This window comes from Larus michahellis, chromosome 7, assembly GCF_964199755.1.
Source record: "Larus michahellis chromosome 7, bLarMic1.1, whole genome shotgun sequence".
In the NCBI taxonomy this organism is placed as follows: domain Eukaryota; kingdom Metazoa; phylum Chordata; class Aves; order Charadriiformes; family Laridae; genus Larus; species Larus michahellis.
In genome coordinates, this window is record NC_133902.1 from 35,927,897 (window position 1) to 35,949,780 (window position 21,884).

At 35.8% G+C, this 21,884-nt stretch overlaps 1 protein-coding gene across 3 annotated transcripts in view; it reads left to right on the forward strand.

Annotated features, from left to right (window-relative positions):
* METTL8 (methyltransferase 8, tRNA N3-cytidine) overlaps positions 1-21,884 on the forward strand; it is a 124,324-nt gene that overhangs the window by 2,509 nt on the left and 99,931 nt on the right. For all 3 annotated transcript variants that reach the window (XM_074595433.1, XM_074595429.1, XM_074595436.1), the window contains exon 2: positions 7,700-7,757. In XM_074595433.1, the coding sequence (XP_074451534.1) occupies positions 7,711-7,757 (47 nt within the window). In that variant the 5' untranslated portion in view covers positions 7,700-7,710. The remainder of the gene's footprint in view (positions 1-7,699; positions 7,758-21,884) is intronic.

Below are 21,884 nucleotides of genomic sequence, written 5' to 3' on the forward strand. Positions count from 1 at the left end.
TATCATTATTATTACTATTGTTTTCCCTTCCTTTTCTGTCATATTAAGCTGTCTTTATCTCAGCCCACAGGTTTTTACCTTTTTTTCCGATTCTGTCCCCCACCCCACTGGGAGGGGACTGAGTGAGCTGCTGTGTGGTGTTTAGCTGCCTGCCAGGATAAGCTACAACACAGCTCTATCTGAGTCAGTGTAGCAGCGACACACTCACTGACAGAATGCTAACTCTATACAAATACATTTGTGATTTTAGCAGTTACTGATCTCACAAGTAATTGCAATTTAAATTTAAATAATCTGATACATTTTTCATCAGCTGGAAGGCTCATGAGGTATATGGTGGGAGGACAGGTTTGAGAAAGCATACTGGTTGTAGACATTTGTGAGTGTTTTCTTCTCGCCTCAGCTTCCTGGTGACAGCATCTTTTGGTATAGTGGTCTCTAAGAATGTCGAGAAGTTATACTGTGAGGTGGACTCTCTCTGTATCTAGGACTGGGAAAACAGCTTGTAGGGGATTTTATGCACTCATCCTATGCATTGGGTCCAGGATGAACACGGCTTGGTTAAGACGTGAACACCAGATTTAACAGTGATTGTGTGCCCATGTAAACACAGTTAGTGTATTACTGAGAAGTTATTTTGAGACCTGTAAAGGAATGATAAAGATACATCAGGTCTCTGCTGCAGGAGACTCCTGGGCAGGAATCCAGACTAAACACAAGAAGATATAATTTAATTAAGAAGAGCCTCTACTTTTGTCTTTTGGAGAACATTAGACTTCCGTGCTGCCTGAATGAGAAGAGGGGTAGATAGCAAAGGCAAGTGGGCCCTCACCTTGCCTTGTCACCTCATTGCACTGCTGGAGAAGAGTGATTTGCTCTGGAGCATGAGCCCAAAATTTATGCTGGAGAGGGTAGTTCCTTCAAGTAACTGCCACCACTGCACTCTCCTCTCTAGCAGTGTGAGAGACTGGGAAAAGGCAGCTGGCCTATCTTCCTCCATTAAGGCTCCATTTTAATTTTCTTTTTTTCTAATATTTCAAGAAAATTAAAAGAAAAAGAAATCTTAATGACTTACTGGAATTGAAATAATCTGGAAGAGCTCATCCCATAATATGAAGATATAACTTTTCTGGTATCATTTAATAGTCTGTGCTTTTCCCTTAGAAAATTTGCTGCATCGCTAATATAGGTTTCTCTCTGTCCTTCTCCCCCCTTTCCTATTCCTGCTAGATGGACATGTTTTTTTTTTTCTGTTGTGTCAAAATAAGGTGATGGTGAATGATGGGTCCTTTCTGAGATGAGAACACTTTTGCAATCTGGTAACCTTTGCCACAAAACACATATACTAGTGAATGGTCCAGCACTTAAGAGTGATTCACTACTTAGCATTATAGAAAATAGGTTTACTAGTTGAAAAATTCCAAGACAAGTTCTCCTTCCTCAGTGTGGTCTGTGTAGGGTACTTTCATTTTGTTTCTATTATGTGGTTAAGAGAGGAGATAATGAGAGCTTCTTAAGGGATCCTGTAATGCACCAAAACCTGTACTAGTTCTAATGGTTTTAAGAGCGAGTATGAAAACCACCAAGAGACCGGCCAAAGGGAACTATTTTCAGATATGTTGTATGCCAGGCTATATTCTACCCTCATTTTGTGCACCTGTCTCCCATTAACCTTCATGGAAGTTTTGTGTATCCATCAAAGGGAGAATGCGTTTGAATATTTGTTAAGATGATAACAGAGTTCTTTTTTTTGTGTATGTGTTATGTTAGCGTTATTAGCCAAAAAGGTAATAGGACAAATAGGAGGAAGAAAGTGTTCACTTTTTTCAGGGGCTTTTTTTACTTTTCATTAGGAATGAAATTATTTTTCTGTCTGTAAGCAAAAGGGGTATTTTATGTAATCTTAAAGTATATTTTACTTTACAAAAGCACACTAAAGTACTATTACTAAAAATGAATGCATTTTTCATCCAGTGGCATCAAATAATCTCATTCTAGAAATGTTAAATAATTACCTATATGAAGTAATTTGTAATTATTTACAAATGAAATGAGGGTGTTAAAAAGACTAAGTGACAAGACCACAGGGATTAGAATTTAGGATTCCTAGCTTCCGGACTTCTATTCTTACCATAAAGTAATATTTATTCTTCTGTAACTGTTAACTGTAACAGGTAACTTTTCACGTTTTCACATTCTTTTGAGAATTAGTTGAGTCACTGACTCACAGGATCAGTCAGTTCTGTTCAATAAGGACCAGGTGCCACGGAGTCATTTTACTGCTCACAGGAATGCAAGTAAAGATAGAATTTGTTCCTCTTTTGGGGTTTTAATAAGAAACTTGCTAACGTGTTGGAAGAAGATCTGAAAAATTACATGGAATTAAACCATAGGGCAAACACAGAAACAGCAATTTTTGGTATAAATCTTTTATCAGAATATCTTCTACTTTTCAACTTAAATAATTCTTTGCTTTTAACATAAGTTGCAAGGCAGTAGGTAGTTGGAAATGTATTTATTACTAGCAGAACCCAAGCTCTAGGCCGTACTTATAGAACATCTGAGCAGAAAGGCGATGGCGTAGCAAATCTCCTGTAACAATTACTACAGCCATCTGGTTTATAGTAAGCACCTTGCTGGAACATATCACAAGTGGCAGAGGAAAGGCAGTGAGAAGGGACGAGATAACAGGGATGTGTTCCATGTCCCAAACAAATCTATAGAGACTTGGTCCAAACTGGAAGTAGCCCTTCTCTGGCTGAATATTTACCAGAGTATGATAGAACTTCATCCTCCCTGTTCACAGAGGTGATGTGCTAACAGTGGTGTTTAAGCCTTATATAATTTGCAATGTTTGTAAGGGGATTTCCTGTGCATCTTGCAACAATTTTTTTGCAAGAAAACTTCTGTTTTGAAAATCTGGTTGGCTGTCAATGGAGATTGTTGCAGCTAAACTGAATTTGAATTTCATTCAGATTTTTGTTGCATTTCAAAAATGTTAAAATCAGTTACTGAGAATCTGCAAAATTTGTGTGCATTCCTGTGAAAAAAATCATAGAAAAAACTTTTAAATTCAAAACACATATAATGTTAGTAAGCATGATTTGGATAGCTAAACACAGTGCTAATGTTAGTTTAATGTTGTATACGCCAAACAAACAGGATTTCCTTTGATTTATTTATAGATTGGTTTTCTAGACAAACAAATCATATTGTCTTAACCTGTTTGTTGTTTTTTAAAAAATCAGGATAAGTTTGATCTTTCTACTTTGCTTGAACAAAATTTGATCACATTAATATCATGTTACTTAAGCTATTTGACAAGTGGTTTGGATTATGTTTTCTTGTGAAATAGTCTGATCTATGCAAGTAGTTTGTTTAAAAAAAAATTGTGAACAAAAGTAATCTGTTCAGGTTTGAATGTTACATCGTTCAATGCCCTTGATTACATGAGTGCATCTGTATTAAGACAGAAAGAGAGAAAAAACTGCAAAAGGCCTTCTGTAAGGCTTGTAAATGGAATATATACGTGTGAACTTGTATAGACTTAAGTAAGTGTACATCTTTCCCATGACACATGATTTTAAGACTCAAGAAAAGCATAGGACAATGAAATGCACATATTATATAATGTTAGAAATTTAAACAGCTGCTTTTTTCAGTTTTTTAGAGGCTGAGGGAAGTATACAATTTCCTGCAAATAAGGTATATATTGCTGGTATGTATGTGTATAAGTGGATACTCTACCACTGGCAAATTTTTATCCAATAAATGAGTTTAGCCATAGGCGTCATCACCGCAGGTCGTGATGGCTGTCAGTATTCAGTTTTCTGTGAGGTCAAATCTCTCATTTGCGTCAGAAGAAGTTTTAAAAGATATGAGCCTGTTTGTCTCAGAGAAAGCAGTTTGTGTTTTTAAAATTTTGTTAAGTTTGCTACTGTAATCTCTTCTGTCTGGATATTAGTAGGAGGTTAGACAGCTATTATATGTTAAAGTACACTGATTCTGTTAAAGCAGGTTGAACTAGATCTCTGGGTGTCTTTTCCAAGTCTGTGTTCTTACGGTGCTGTGAGTACAGGAAGAAAAAAAACAACCTGATGTAATTCTTCTTATGCAACACCTTCTTTTGAAACAGGAATCTGGAATCACGTGCAGCTTTAGTAGTTTTCAGTCAAACTCTGGTTCTCTGCAAAAAATAAACAAATGGGAAAAAATCAATTCTTCAACTACATTATAATTGTAGAAAAATATTTTTATAAAATCTAAATTCCGTTTCATTATAATAAAATATTAAACATATGTATATAGCTGGGGACTTGCATTTATTTTACAGGAAATAGAATATGTTCAGATATTCTTCCTAAAAAAAAATCTACATGTATGATTTGGCAGTGTTTGTTCTGCATTATGTATACAAAGCAGGGTCTAACTGCTAAATCTAATTTTTTATAGCAATATGACAAAAATTAAACAACATTATTTTTGTTAGTATTGTGTACGCTGATAGTGCTAGCAAGCTCCAACACATATTTACAGATAAGTATGTAGGAGCAAAATGTACTTAACAGCTGTTTTTAAAGTCAGTGGAAGTATGTGATATTTAAGCAATACTCTCATTAATCAGGAAAATTATTTCTCATTTCACTATAGTTATAAAGTATTATATATTTTCTTGCTATTCATTACCCTAAAGGTGGCTACAATTCAGGAGGGAGGAAAAAATCCATTATAGATTCTTGCTTAATTCATTGTATATCTCCACAGACTGTTACTGACCAACTGTTGTGATCTATTTAGAACAGCCATTTAGAGTTCAAGATGAAGTAAAAAATACAGATACACTAGATTTTGTAATTTTATGTTTATCATTTTTATGTTTACTGATAAATCACACATTTTGCAGAATTTGTTTCTCTGAGAGAAAGAAGCTTGTGGCTAGTCCATAGAACAGTTCGTCTTAAAAGGGACCATTTTGCCAGCTCTTGTCCTTGCTCTGAAATTGTGGGGGCGAGTGACTTAATGTCTTTTTCACCTTGGTATCAAAGGAGGAAAAGTGGTCCTTTGCCGCCAGTAGTTTTTGCCACTGGTTCCTAGGTCTCACAGACATATCTTTATGTTCTCTTAGTTTCAGTTTCTCAACGTGTCAAATTAACTGTATTTATTTCAATAATATTTCTTACAGCTGTGTGAATTGATATTTGAAAGGAAACTTTTGGAATGGAAGGCACCATATATAATTTTGAGTGTTATTAAAATCACATCTGCATGGCATAGACCATAACTTCTTACTGACAAGGAAATCAACACCTGAATCATGCCTGCTTGATTTCAGAACTATTCTTTCTGCCACATTTCATAAGGTGACAGAGTGACCCTCATGACACAGGTATAAAGTAAGGGTGACAAATATTATCCAGAGTTTTACAGGCGTTAACTGAAAATCAGCCAGAGACATTCAAGTGACAGTTAAAAAATTCCCTTCCAACTCCTCGTTCCATGATCAACTCAGAAGAACATACTAGTTTTTTTAAATATCAAATACTGTTTAGAAGTAAACATTTTAAATGACTGCAAATTCTAAATTTGTAAAGTTAAAAGATGGCTTCTATAGGGTGGAAATTTCTATGGGCCATTGTTTGAAGTCCTGAAATGTACTAAAGCAAATTTCATATTTATTTCCATTGAGAAGGCAAATTACTTTTTATAGAAAAGGATCAAAAGCAGCAGAGTGGATATGGTATGTTAATAATAGGTGGGACAGTGAGGGTAGAAGAACTGATGGGACACTTAACGGTTCAAGGAATTCATCACTTTTCATTTATGCTGGAAAAAATGTAAATTATGTCACCCTCGCCTCCTAGTGCAAAGTTATCAGACCGACATCACTAAGTGATATCTCTGACATTAAAATGACTGGAATGTTATTTCCTTCTATTCTTTTCTTTTGGAAATCTTACAATACCTTATTGCAAATGAAACAAAAATTCAGGTATAATGGTGTAAGAAACAAAGATCTGTCTGTAGTCTCACTGCTGGATTATAGCCATTCTATCTCAAAGCTAATTGAAATCCAAGATGTTTGTAGCAAAGCTGTAATGAGACACTGACAAATACCTTTCTGCCCCACTGGAAATGTAATCTTTCTATTGAACATTTTGTCCTGGCAAATTCCATCTGCAATAGGACTAGCCATTTTGCATTTGAATCAAGAAGGTCACTCCTTTGGATCAGATGATACGGTGTACGCTCCACTTGCCTTTAGATGAAATTGATCCTTTACTGTGTTGAACATAAGACTGTGAATTTTTTACACCTAATTATCTTATTGTTTCATCTAGATGTATTTGGAATGGTAACACTACCGCCACTTTTTGATCTTTGCATATATGAGTGTGACAGTTCTCTTAAAAGGCAGTTATTCCCTAGCTGGTAATACATTTTAAATATTCAGTTGCATTTGTTTTCTAAATAAAGCAGAGTAAGATCACAGTGTTTCATTTATTGGTAATGTATTTGACCGTTTGCTAGAACTGAATATTTGGTAACATTTTCCTCACTTTTTCAGCAGTAAAGCAATAGTTCTATGTATAATTACTCAAACTTGTTTGATTAAACTTAAATACTTCTAAATACCTAGAAACTAAACTATGTATTCAACATTTTACTCTTTGTTGAGCAAAAAAAAAAAATGTTTTACTCATAAATAATCCCACTGACTTCAGTGAAGAGAGACACCGTAAACCTGAATGGCAGTTGCAGAGTGTTTGCTCATCTTCAGCATTGAAACTTTCATTAGCTTTCTTTGCAAATGTGTCTTGTTATTTTTTTTTTGTAATATAAGGTAAATTATACTGAGTATATGTACAAAATCAGTAGTTTTTACCTCTTTTGTTTTGACATGAATATATGCTCTTAGCACTTTCACTTCACTTCAAGTGTGTAGATATCTGTACAAAAAGAAAACGGGAAGAAATCTCTAGCTATGGAAGGGATAATGTGAAAGGCATAAATAGCAGCTAGTCTCTGCAGGTATGAAGCTGTTCTTATTTAAATCGATGGAAATTTCACTGCTGACTGCAGCAAATGCAGGATCAAGTCCTCAACTCTCTAAAAATCAATTATATGCATTCTTGATAGGCTTTCATGCCTTTGAAATTCTGTCTCTAAATTACTGTTGGAGACCAATCAATTAGATATTGGAGTTCATTTTAATAAAATAAATTCCACAATGTTGTGTAAAATTAAAGGAAATGCTTTAACTTACTGGCTTTTTATTTATCAAAAAAGATTAAACTATATCTGGGATTGTTAAATCACCTTGGTTTATTTACTGAAACATGTAGGACTCAACAGAATGCTGATGTGACACTTCGTATATTTGAATTGTTTCTGCACTGTGACGAATAGTGCTGGTACTAGGAAGCTGAGAGATGAGAAATTGCTATGTCAGGCATTGGACTGAAATACATTTTAAATAGACTTTTTATATGGTACTGTAGCAATTGAAAATTCTGATTCAGTGTCTGCTAAGAAAATGTTGGAAATGCTTTTAGAAGTTTTTTAACCAATACTAAATTTGCCAGTTCAGTAATAGTGACTAACCCAAAAGAGAATCATTAAGGAAGATTAAGCAATTTTTAATGTAAAAACTGTGGTTTATTCTGATTTGGATTTATTTTGAATCTTCCATTGTTCACAGGAGATTTGGTGATGGCTGAAGAGTACATGACACAAGCTGGCAGGTGGTACGGCACAAGGTTTGCATAAAGCTAATTTTTTCATTTCTTATTTCTCATCTGCTGTCTTTCAGGCTCAATAATCTGTTTCTTTAAACTGCGTGATTGTTAAATGTTACATTGACCATGAGATCATATAATGTCGTGTTACTATTATGCTACACTGTGCTGTGTTTACCTAGAGAAGAGCATATTCTTTTGAAATCTTAGCTAGTTATATAGCTTTTATAGATTTAAAATTATGTTAACATCTGTTTTGTGTAATTAAGATACATTTTAATTGAGATATTACAATACATTTATGATTATATAAATTAAATTTATGTCATGTAGGTAATATATCAGTACATGCATATAGTGTGTATATTAACATATGCATAGTTAATATAATAAAGATTGAGGTTATTATTAGTTTTATTTAATAAATTCCAATAGTGAGTCAAATCAAAAGGTGCTCTAAATACCTGATAACTTTAACAGATCCAGAGAGGAGAGAAACTTCAGGAGGAATTTCAAAACAAAAAAAATTTTAAAGTGGTGTTTGAGGAGTTACTATATTACTTATTTATAATTAGGAAGGGAAAAACATAACAGGTTTGAATGGAAATTATGAACTGTTGTAATTTGTAAGTATTTAATAAAAACAACTATACTGGTATATATTTGAAAGCCTGATCCTCAAAAACTACTGAGTGCATTATCTTCAAACTAAAAATGGTAAAAATGTGTCTGTTAGTCTGAGAACAAGCATGAGAAGTGTTGGCCTAGGGGTAGTTGTTTTGAAAAGTTATTTTAAGCTAATGAAAAGAGGTCATAGAATAAAAGTGCCATTTCAACCATATGTGTATAATCAAATCAGCTAATGCAGGAGTGCATTCTGGCAAGAATAAGTAAGCATTGCAAAGCCTGATATGGACAATGTGTAATACAGAAATGTATCCAAGTGAGTAAACATCACATGAAGGATTATCTCTACTTGTGAAGAATCCATTCCAGCAAGAAACTAAAACTCCATCTGAAATTTGTAGGACTCCCTAGAGAGCTAAAAGGGAATCTGCAGATTCTGAAATCAGTAAGCCAGAGATCTCTGCACTGTACTGTAGTGCACAAAAGTACATGTTCCCCAGATTTCCCTTTTGAAGAACTTCTTTCAGAATACTAATCAGACCTTGGTGTTCTGAGTTTTTAGAAGTATAGCTACGTTCTCTTTGCTGTTGCTTTGCATTTGAATGCAAGACAAAAAAGTTCTGATTTTCTAAATGTTCTAAAATAAGAACAAAAATATTGTGATATTCTGAAATGGCTTGAAAGGTAAATAGAAGGTTCTAAAATGCCACCAAAAGTGCAAGCTTGCAGTAATAACAGTAACAATAGGAAAAGAGAAAGGATAAGCATTTAAGGAGAAATACTTTATTCCATATTTAGCTTGTGGAAATGTGGAAAGAGACTGTCCAAAGCAAATAACAGGAAGACAACCAGGTCTGTGAAACTAGGTGTCAGGGGCCCGGGGATGTGTGGAGGAAGAAATTTCTGAGGCTGCAGAATAAAGGTGTGAGGTATAAATCAGAACTGATTTTGTACTGAAGGACCTGCCAAAATGATGCTGTTAGAATATATTGATGCAGGAACATCCTACGTAGATTGCATAGGTCTCAAACAACTTCCAGAACACCATACTAGACCACTCCAGAGCAAAGAAATTATCCATGGATAATGAGTTTAAGAGAAAAAAGATTTTTATATACCTTTATTAATATGGTATAGAAAATAGAAAGAACTGCTGAACAAGATAATGACAAATTGGATGCTCTTAACAAGATTATTAACTATGTGAGTTAGGGACGATGTTAATAACATATATATAATGCCTGCCACAAAAAAGCTTTTGTACTTGAAGCCTTGAGTGTAGCAATTTAGAACATATGTTTTAGCAGCTGTCAGAGAGATAGTAGATAACTAAGTGTGGCTAAAATAATGAAATTATTATTTCTCGCAAAGTGGCTCTGAATTTTGGTGACCAAGGGGTATGATTTTGGGGGTTAATTTTGTAGCTAAAATGAACACCAAGAATTATAATTACTTCAGCAATCAATTATGGATGTTCAACAGTTTTAAAAAAAAGTCCTGACACATCTCAAGTAGACACATATAAATGGACACATGCAAAGTCATCAGTCCCCTTTAAAGCTGTGGTCAAACAGCACAACCGTCTTTTACTTGGATACTTGCTTTGTTTGCAAAAGGATTGCGTTACGAGATTCCATCTCTGGACTCAAGAGGTAATGTGATCTGTAGAATCAATAGTACAAAAGACTTTACAATTTTACTGGATTTTTTTAACTTTGTGTTTTGTATTCTCCTGGCACATTCAGTTGGCAGGCTCACTATAGTGTGTTATACTTTTCATATGATCAGGAAACCTGTGATAAACATTTTTTTTAATTTTAGAAATGCAGTGTCGGAGTTCTCTTTTAAACACTGTTCCCTGATTGACTTTGCCAATGTAAAAAGTGCGATTTTATCCAAGTCATCCTTTCCTTATCTTCTATTTGTAAGCCATGTTTGCACTAAAAAGTATTTTAGTTAATTCAGTTTTAATTGAACAAGTGTAGATCTCTTTTACAGAATCACCCAAGTTACTTTAAGATTTTTAACTTATGATACAGTTTACATAAATATTTCTTTCATTGACTCTTCTGGCTAAAGTAGGTCTCACTGTGGACACCCATTCTCACCCATATTCCCCTTAATTGGGCTGTTTGGTTGTGTGAATGTGTGAAGAACTGGACCAGTATTCTAATACAGTTCACCACATAACCCTGCTGACACTTACATTACCATGATGGAGGAGGAAATTCCAAATATGAAACGAGGCAGAAGGTCATGGAAGTTCTTCATCCATGTGCTTATTCTTATCGTTTTCTTACTGTAAGATTATGTATTACTGTAAGAATATGTTAGTTTCATCAACTTTCACCAACGTTTCATTGAGCAAACTCATAGAGAACATGAGTGTACACCATTAGGATTATTCTGTTAATTCTGCAAGCCTTTGTAACTTGATTTTTTTTTTCCATTCTTTGTCCAGCTGCATAAAAATAGTGGATTAGGGCTTATCATACCCAAAACTGTTCTGAAGAATCAAGATGTTTAGCAGAATATCCCAGCAACCAGAAATGTCCAGAAGAGTCCAGTTAAGATACGGTTAAATATTTTTGCCAACCTTTAATGAAAAACACTGTTGTAAAACCTAAAACAACAGCTAAGAAACAGAAGCAAATATTCAAGTCAATGAAAACTAATTAGATAAGCTCTCCAACATCAAATTCAATATGATTTGATTATATATCCAGAAAGGAAGTTTCGTGTTTATGAAAGCTAAATTTCCAGTAACATTGTAATGAATTGCAGCACATCTTTGCCAGTGCTTTTTGACCCAGTGAAACATAAAAGATTTTTCATTTTGTTTATTTTATAACAAATGGCTGCATGTGTGTGATAACACTGGAACAAACAACATTGACTTGTGGAATGTTAATGAAATATCCAGAAAGAGTGTTTATTTCAAGCAAAGCGGAAGTATTCATAATTTCATCTTTGGGGAGATATATAGACACTTGTACTGTAGAAATGTAGGCCTGGTTCCCTTACACCTTCAGTCATAGAACTCGGTTGAAGTTAATACTTTGGACCTTACCTACTGTACTCAGTGAAAAGCTTTCTTGTTATTATATTTTCATTTTGTCTTATGTCTTACTATGTCTTATTATGACCCTAGTCAGGTCCTATAATCCAAGTATAAAACAGGTTGGACAGAGGTAGACAGTTTAGTATTAAAAAAAAGAAGACAATATTGGCTAGTATGACAGGTAGTGATTTCAGTGTATGAGTGACTGAAGCGCTGTCAAGTTCTGGTAAGCAACATGGAACCAGACAATTTTAAGGAAAGAGGTCCAGAGAGCTTGGAAAACTGGATCCCAACGGTTTAGACAACTGCTTAGGCAACTGATGATAAGTCTATCGGTAAGCAGCACTTAAATCATGACAAATATTTATATGTTCTGTCTGGCTTTTTTACTTTCATTACAAATAGAATACAAGGATGAGTCCTCTCAAACTGGCAGAAGCTAACCCATGCTTAAATATACACTGAAAACACCTGAAGGGCAGTTGTGCAGAGTAGCACTTGGGTATATGTCATTTAACATACCTCATTAGGTAGTAATTTTCCAGTGCAGATACATCTTTGAATAAGAATTAGTTGGATTTTGTTATACTTCTAAGGCCTCAAAAATTAATTACCGCTTTCCATTTAGAAGAACGGTTCCATCAGTGCAAACAAAATGATGGCATGTAAAGCTGCCCTGCTGGTTGATTCATATGAAAAAAATGTGTTTAACATTCAGTTCCTAATTCAAGTTTGAGGTGAATAGTTGGGAAAAAATCTTATTACATAAACAATAGACATACTGTATTTAAAAGTCTTTGAAATACGGACAATATAACTAAAACTTCATAAGAGCTGTAATAGTTATATTCTGTGGCTGCAGTTTAACTTTGAAGTTAAACATTCAAGCTTCTGATAGTCCACTGCTTACAGAATGCTGCAATTGTATAAAATTACTTACAATGTCAGCCAGAACTGTGGACAAGGGTAAGACAGTGAACAGTGGCATCTCCAAGTCAGTTTCTTAAGGTTGCCTGCCTGTTTACTTTTCTTCACTTCATTGTCCTTCCATGTCATTCTGAATTACCCGGAGACCACCTGCCTGTGGTAGTACAGCTAGGGTTGCACATTGCATGGGTACCTCAGCCATGAGTCTTTTTCATTGCAAAACTTTTTGCTAAAAATCCATTAAGTCACAATGAGCAGATGAGCTTGTTTTGTGAGAATATCCGTGCTTGTACCTTTGAGTTGAGGAGCATGAAAAATTAATAACATCCTTCAAGCATCTCTGACGCATGGGTATTTGGCAGGGCAGAAATCTGTGTGTTCCAAATACAGAAGAAAGTATACCCAAATCAAGTATGTCAGGAAATATATGTGGAACCACAGACTGCAGTGTTTTTTCTCTGCTACCCTTTTTGTGTGTCTACCAGAAACTGGAGTAGCTCCTCAATCCAGGTCTGAATACTTGGTTGAACCTGGCAGGGGGCGAAGGTAGGCCTGCTGGTAGACCACCGCTACAGCCAGGCAGAGAAAGAGGAAAATGAGATGGAGTCCAGCAATCAAGAGCTGTTTGATGAGTTGTCAAATGAAACTATGTCAAAACAGTCTCTTGCCAGAGATAAGATATGTTGGTCATACAAAGCAAAACTGAGTGGCCTGAAACTAATGTGGAATGATGTGCTTAACCAGTGACATTTAATTAATCGATATATCATCATTTGACATCTCTAAATTTCCAACTGTATAGATGATTGATATAGATGACAGTGGTAGTGGAGGTGGCATTGTATACTGTTATAAACTCATGTTTACCTTCCAGGTATTTTTACCAGCTATGAAACAACATGCAGTAATATTTTTGAAAATACCCTTTCAGTATGTACTTATTTATATTTTATTATTAAGTGTAGGAGCAATGTGCTTGTCAGTTTGCAAAAATAGCTCAATAGGACTCAGTTAATAAAGCAGCAGTGGTCTGGAAAGCTGGGAAGCTGCCAGCAAGACTTCTGCTTTTCTGCTTGAAATCCAATTTGCACATACATTTAAGAGTTTGGACATATTTTTTTCGTATTTTGTAGGAAAGCACTGTGTTTCTAGATAGTTTCCACTGATGTGGTGTATATATAGTTACATATACTGCTTCCTTTTCATTGGCTCTTTTTCCTTTCCGTTCAGAAAGGCTCTCCTGGTTGTATTGCTAACTGTAGTCACCGTCAGCTGATTGCTTTTAAAAAATCTCATTGTACAGGTTTCGGTGTTGGGTGGAAATAAGATGTGATGTTTTGCCTTTCTGATCAACCTTATGAATTGTCTTTCATCTTCATAATGTCACCTCTCAGACTTGTACTGCAAGTGTAGAAAGGAATTGAGGCAAAGAAGTGCTGTCAGCTGCTGGTAGTTTTGTCCCGGTCCTGCACTGAGCCGTATGAACGAATGAAATGGCCAAAAGAACCACTGGAAAGAAAGTGACCTGTTATCCTGTTACAAAACTCAGTTTTATTCCAGATCTTTACAAAACTAAAGACGACTTTATTTTTCAGATGAACTTGTGAAAATTTGTGCGAGCACATATATCTCAAAGGAGTCCTAAAGCCACCTTTTTCATATATAGGATGGTTTTATATTGTATTTTGCAGGAGTAGATGTGAACTTGCTCTGCGTCTGCACCGAGCCTGCTGGACTCTGTCAGAACATAATGCATGTGGTGACAGTTTGAGCTAGCAGTGACAAGACCAAGCTTGAGCTATTAAAGGTTTTAGCTTGGTTATAGCCCTGTGTAAGGGTGTAAAGTGATCCTCCTCTGTGTAGTCAGTTTTGTGAGGTGGGTTCTTTCATTTTGGACAGAAGAATGAACATGTTATTCTTTACAGTCTACGTTTTTGATATGCAGAGTCCCCATTTAGCTTCATGGAAAAGATAATGAGTTGCCTTGGTCATAATTATAAATACCTATATTGAAGGAAACCAGCTGATAGTAGAGGTTCCTTTAAAAAGGATAAAAACATAAATTCCAATGATCAAAAGTTGAAGGTAGATAAATTTAAAATATTAATTACATACTTTAAAAAATTTTGATTCATTACAATTTGGAACAATGTATCTAGGGTAGGAGGAGTATTCTATCATCTAAATTCTTTAATTGCCTTTTTTTTTCTGCATGCCTAAGGCACAATTTCTGAACTGTTATAGGAATTATTGATTAAAGTCCTACAACCTGTGATTTGTAGGCGGTCAGAATAGTTCCCAGGAGCTGGACTTCATACTCTCTGAACTTCCTGGTGAGACCTCGTGACCTTGAATTTCATGATTAGAAATCTCATTAGCCAACCACGGAAGACAGAGAGGGGAGAAATAAGACACCTGTTGTTCCCAACAGTGCTCTCTTCCCCATAAAAGAGAAATTAAAGTCAAATGTGACATAGCAGGAGGTATTAAAAACTAAAGCTCTGTGTCATCCCTCCATTCCAAAAGGGAGGAAAAGATGTAAAACCCCAAACCAAGCCTCAATTTACCATGCTTTGAAAAGAAAATAAATGGTTCTGGAAGGTAGATCAATGCTAATGAGTCTGCTGTAATCCTCATGGTAGTTTTGTAGCTATGTATCAGGTTTTTAAGTTTATCTTCAAAATAATTCTGTGCTCAGGGGAGTCTCAGCAGAATGGAGCGTTCACTAAGACTTTGTGTAGTACCAATTGCTCAGATAAACTTCTAAACTCTAGGAAGCTTGTCTATATACCCCAAATTCAAGGCTTTTCTAAAATTTCTACTCAAGAAACATTAATACTAAAGGTAATCTTTAGCATATGCAAAAATACCAAGCAAGTATTATCAGTGGCCCTAAAATGACACTTTTTTCAAGAAATGCCCTTTGAAGATTTTGCAGGTGATAACTGAGCAACTCACGCTATTTTCTAGCAGCGAAACCCATACTGCAACAGGCACAGCTTTATTAAAGGATCAGTTATCCTTAATAACTAAATTTCTTGAGATAATTAACAAGATGCAAAACCATAAAATCAGTCATTCCAGTTGATTTTAATGTCAGGATAAGCTGTTGTCCGTGCAACTAACTGAAGGAAAAGGGAGTGATGGAAATTCTTACCCGTTTTCCATGATATACATCTAGTTCAGGAACTCCAGAATATTTGCCTCTGTAATATGTACTGTCTTCCAATTACTGGATTTAAACTTCTAGACCAAGTAGATTATATTTATTCCTGGTTTGTTTAATTACTGACTAATAATGGGATTTAATTTTATTTATTCAGTGTATATGATTTAATTAGAAAAATTACTAAAATTTTGTTAAATGATCTGTTAATAATTACATTTGAAAACCTTTGTGCTCTCAGTGCGCAACTCCCTCAAACTGCCTTCTGCCCTCAGTATTTGCTTACTGTGGAGTCTTACTTTGCTTGGGAAGTTCCCTGCATTGTGACGCAAACATTTTTCAGTATCTCATAACATTGCATTTTCTGTAGGTACTGGAGGTTAGCAAATGACAACAGTCTGACAACTGGTTTTAAATTATTTCATATTGCACAAGTCTGCTGTACAAGAAAAAATCTTAACTCCTTTTTAACATTCAGAGCATGTAATCCAAAATCAAAGAATGCGCAAGACTATACAGACAATGAATTGCTAAAATAGCTGTAATGATGCACAGTTCTACAATCACCCTTTTCTCTCTGCTGAAGGACCCTGCATGTAAGGCACCTGGCAAATTCTAATGACAGTTTTTCTTAATTACACAAATGTTACAAGATGCGCTATGGTCAGCTCTATATAAAAACAGTATATTGCTTCCATTATAGCTGAACATTTGCATTAAAACACAAATAGTTTCTTTGCTTGTCTGTGTTCCTGGCTTGAGGCCAGTGGCTTTCCTGCCTTTTATTAGTTGCAGCATAATCTAAAATAGAGGCTGAATAAAATAATTGACCAAGAATATAGCTTCAGATAATATTGTCTGTGTGCCCCACTCTGTCTTTCCCTTTTCTGTTTCTCCCTAGGGGAAAAGCAGTTATCTTCCTTATGCTAAATCTAGTTCCTATCCACAGCAATCATGTAAATCTTGGCATCAGTCTCACAGCAGAATAAAAAGTCAAATCAGCAGGAAACTTCCACATAAGAGCAACAGGCAGTCCCAGGAGGAAGAAAAACCCAACAAAAAACATCCTCTCAGACTCTTCCATTTATTTTCTCTGAAAAATAAGAGTTCTACTCATTAGAAACACTCAGGTTTTCTTGTAATTTTTAAGATAATATGCCTTCAAAGAATAACAACTCATTGTTCAGCAAGCTTGCCAGCCTTTCAAAGCCTTTTATTTCAGAGCTTCTTTCTGAATAAACAAATATATAAGGAGAACAAATTGAAGTTTCTGCTTTTCCTAGCATTTTGCATAGAGGCTACACAAGCTGTCTTCTCTCAAAATGGGTCAGACCTCAAATTATAGCTTTAGAGTAACAAAAAATTGTTGGATGTAGCTGGTGGGATGGATTTTATATATTTTACATACAGACTGATTCTGTATCTAAAGCCACAAAAAATATTTTTAATTGAAGATTCAACATGTTAAATCAAAACCCCAAGGTATTCTTTATTGTTACAGTCCTACGTATTCAAAAATATTACTAGTAATTTGATTAGGGGTATTTTAAATATTTAGAGATAGGCAAAGGAAGACTAAGTATAATACAAATAACTATCACATAAACATGTTGACAACATAATAAAACTAGAAGTATGGTTTGTAATATAATCTGAATTTGTACATATTGGACTGATGTACAAAATGTCTTTGTATCCAATTATTACATTCCACAAGAGCTTGCTTCAGAGTGAATTAGTCCTTAAGGCATTAGGAGGAACTGTCTTATTCAGACCAAAGTGACTTGCCCTCCCCAAAATGAGAGAATGATTACCAGGGTTATAAAACAGAAAAAAACATACTCAGAGATATAAAGATTTTCTTTGCTAGAGCAGAGATTCAGGGAACACAGAGTTAGGAATAAAATGTCCTTAGAAGAACTGGAGAAGGGAGCTTGGGATATGAAAGAAACGTTACTTAGTCCATGGAGCGCACATACTCAGTGGCTTGGAAAGTGTAAAATAATACAATTTGTAGGGAAAATGTGAAGGAATGCCTAAACTCTCACAGGACTAATCACCTCTTGACTTAGGAAGGAGACCTGGGCATTCCTGTGAAGAGTTCAAACCAGGTGTAGATTCCCTGACAGAGGTTCCTGTATTCATTTCTGTGTTAGTGCCTGAGTAACAACTGAAAATTACAGAGAGGCTGAAATGGAGTAGGCAAGACTCCCTGATGTAGGCTTACAGAGAAAGAAATCAAGCACTATATGTAATTCTGTGCCACAATATTTGACTTTCTAGAAGAAGCAGGTACAGAGTATGGTACAGTCAGAGATTGGAATAACATTGAACTCTGCTGTTTCTGAAGTCCACTAAAAACTCTGGAAGCAACTCTTACTTAAAGTTTTTCAAAGCGCAGTAACACTACAGTGAGGGATTTGAACCCCCGTTCTTGTGGGAATGGCTGCCTGCCTGTATTGCCTGTGAGCTTTCTCTCATTCAAGGATAAGATAGCAGTGCTTAGGTCTGTAAGCAAACTCTTTGAGCCCAATGCTGCTTTTGGTGATACACTTACAGCCTCATCGGCCGGCAAATTCTTCCCAAGCTTTTGCAGTGCCATTGGCAGGGTCCCACTGCTTGGTAGCAGAGAACAGTTCATCCAAATCCGTGTATGATGGTATCGCCTTTGCTGGGCAGCGGTCGTTACTTTCAGTCACCAGCTGTATGACTGTCAGTACAGACAAAAGAGAGAGGAAGTCTTCTACTGCAGCATTTTGAAAGCTGCTGCAGTTTTGTTTTGCAAGGCCCTTCCAGTTTCTGCTTAAGATATGCAATTAAGTGAAGACAAGATTTATCTCTGATTTTACATTGCTACAGACTTTAAGAAGTACACTCACACATTTCCAGCTGCTACTCTTATGAGGTAGAGAGACCTGTGAAGTGATGATATCATTTCCTATCACTCTAAAACACAGAAAAAAAAGAAGTGCTTTATTTTTTATTGAGCAACTGTCCAGCAGACATCTTTGTTCACTCCACACACCTCACCCTTTATTCGTGAATCATAACTAAAATGTAACTTTAAGGCTTTTTAAGCAAAGTATTTCCATAAAAACATATGGAGAGAAGAAATAGTTATAAATGGAGAAGCCCCTTGCTGTCCACAGCAAATACTCGATGGAGACCTATCTATCCAGTTCAGAGTACAGGCTGAATATACAAGAAGATTGCCCTCAGGGAGCAATGAGAGCTGGCTGGGAGCAGGGCAGGCACGGAAATGGCCACCAGGTTCAACATTATCAGGCAAGTTCATGGTGCTGAGGCAGGTCGACAGTCATGCTGGGAAGTCAATCTACAGGTCGTAACCTGTGGATTGACTTTCAGACCCACTGAGGTTGACCCTCAGACCCACTGAGAATCCAAGTCCTGTGATCATGGGGCAGGTCCACAGTGATGGGGTCAGGCAGAAACCAGGCCAAGTCAGGTCCAATGGAGGACAGTCAAGGACTGAAGCACATAGGCTGAACTAAATTAAAGCCCCTGGACTCATGGACAAGGATGTGGTTGAGGGCCCCAGGTGAGGCTGGTCAGGGCCATTAAGGCCTATTAACGTGTTCAGGGCCCTGACAGTTGTAACGTATAAATTATTATCCGTTGGGTCTTGCATTTGTGAGAGACTAAAATGATTTCAGGGGCTATGTCTTACTGAACTTGTGTTCAGATTCCTCATTACAGATGCAGTAATAACAGCAATGAACACTGCAATGAACACTCATTTAAATTTTCTTGTATTTTTAATCTGTTCTCTTTATCTGCACAGGAACAGTAGCCAGGCAGTATTAGTACTCCCACTGCCACAGTGATCTATGAGCTATCCCTTAACTGCAACAGCAATTGATGTTTTTAACAAAAAGATCAAGCACTCAAGATGAATTGCTAGGATAATACCTATACTGGAGTTCTTTTAACATAGTATTTCTGCCAGATCCAATAGTCATAGAAATAATGAGAGTAATGTCCTGGAGAATCGGAATTACACTGAATTTTGCCACTTTGTGACCTAAACGTGAATACTAAGCTTTGTGAAAAACCACAGTGCCCTGTCTACATCAGTACTCCCACTGCTACAAACACCATGAAATCACTGCCATAGCTTTAGGAGACAAAATATCTTCCAGTATAGCTTGAGAGGACAGGTAAGGAAGTCAGATCAAAAAGTAGCTCTTCTGTACCATGTACAAAATAGCTCTTAGTAGCACTGAAGCTGAAGTATATTCAGTGGAATATATCAGAAAACATGCTTACAAAATCAGTATCCACCAACAGAGTAAATAAAGAACAGAAGCTGTTAGCACATATCAGAGGGGAGAACTTTACTTTTTTGGTTATTTGAAATTGGCACTAATGTTCACTTTGTCAGGGTCACATTTTATGTGAGACTGCAAGATCAAATGGCAAAAGTACTGGAAGTTCTGGTTTTTTCCTAGTTCTTGCTGCTCTCATATCTTGTGTACAAGCTTCTCCCTAACCTTTCATGCTCTTATGTTCTCTTTGTTGCATCTTTTAACCAAACTTGTACTCGCACTGAAGTTACAAACCAGAGTTTAAGAAGTCTGAGGTAGAGCACAATAAAGAATGCTTTCCAACATCAGAGATGAATACTGTATTTTAAGTGGACCATTTAAAAGAGTATCAAACTAAATATATAAATTCTGACATGACTGTGTGTTTTATGTCTACTAACCTTGTAATTGTATTTTAAGGCGCATGACTCATCATATTGTGTCATCTAAAGCAATCGTAGATGAGCATCTGCCAAAGGCCGATTTGGTAGTGCTTGCCACCTAGTGGATCACTGCTTGTATACACATATGAGAAGGATCGTCTGCTACAAAAATATTTGAAAATATGCTTATTAATCCCATTATTTAATAATATCCTGCAGACTTTGAGTTCCGCTAGATGGAAATTTTTTTTGTTGGAATGAAATGCTACTGAAAATTGAAATAAAAATTGCAAACATTTTCACAAGTTTTGTCCATTTTCTGATAGCTCTACTTATAGCTATTGTTTGACTTGGTGATAGGCAAAAGATGGCATTTTAGAGCCAACAAGTAGTCAGTATAGATGGCCATGGACTCAACTGTAAACTCAAGCCCCAAGGTAACATATATTGATCGGTAGACCATGATGACCTCACTATAAGTGAGGTCATTTATACCAGTTTTACCTTTTAGATACAGTTTATACCAGCTATTTATGAACTGACATTTATACCAGTTGTTTCTGCTTCTTCTATTAGAGTTAGCTGTGGCCTTGTCATTTTTGTTACAACAAAAAGTTCTGATATGTGTACAGTAGTAACTGGATTTTCTCAACTTTAGCTCCTCTCTTCTGTTAGCCACATCGCTTGGAATTGTTGTCATCCATTTTTTTGACCTGGACTTCAGTCTCTTCCTCTGTAGTAATTTACCCTTCGTTACCTCCTCCCACTATTCTTACAGACATCAAAAGTGTTGCTTATACCATAACACAATCAAGAATCTGTACATAAGGTAGAAGGGTTCCATCAACTACCTACAAAAAACACTTCACACAAATGCAGTCCTCCTGCCAAAATTTTGACTTCCCTCTTTCAAATGTGAATACAATTGAGCTTTTATTGAATTTTGTAATAATCCGTGTATTTTAAAAATATGGACTATTTTACCAGAACTTCCCCCAAAAAATCCGGCCTACAGGAGACAATTAAGAGAAGTTGTAAGAAATAAGGAATTGTCAGGTTTGAATACAGCAAGTTTTCTGCTATACTGATGATTGTAACAGTATTTTTTACTCTTTACTTACAACATCATGATGCTGATGTTGGAAAGTTTTAGCCAACAGCTGTATGATATTCAGGAATAATCAGTTTATGCTTTACACTTTTAGAAGACTTTCCAATTAATCTTACTAAGCTTAAGAACATACCTTAATTCTTACTTGTTAAAGATGCCCATACAGATGATTTTAGCATTTTTGATCATAGCATTTTATGATCAATAACCTATTGATGACTATCTTGATGTGCAGATGTTAAATCTGGGTCAGAAGATTCCATGGGGTCAAAACTTTCGCTCTGTGTTCAGTTTTACTGTTACTTATCTGAGTGTATTTGGATCTTACAGTGCATTACGTGACCGTCGTATATCAGAATTTATGATGTTCCCTTATTTGCTATGGCAATCTCATGATTGAGGATAGTTTGGGGTTTTTTTCCCCTCTAGCAACTGTTATGGGGAATTTCTATTATGATCAGAAGGTGGAATACAGTTTCTTTCTTTATACAGTGAATTCCTTCACTTTCTATTATATACTGATTATCCTTCAAACCCTACAGATTATA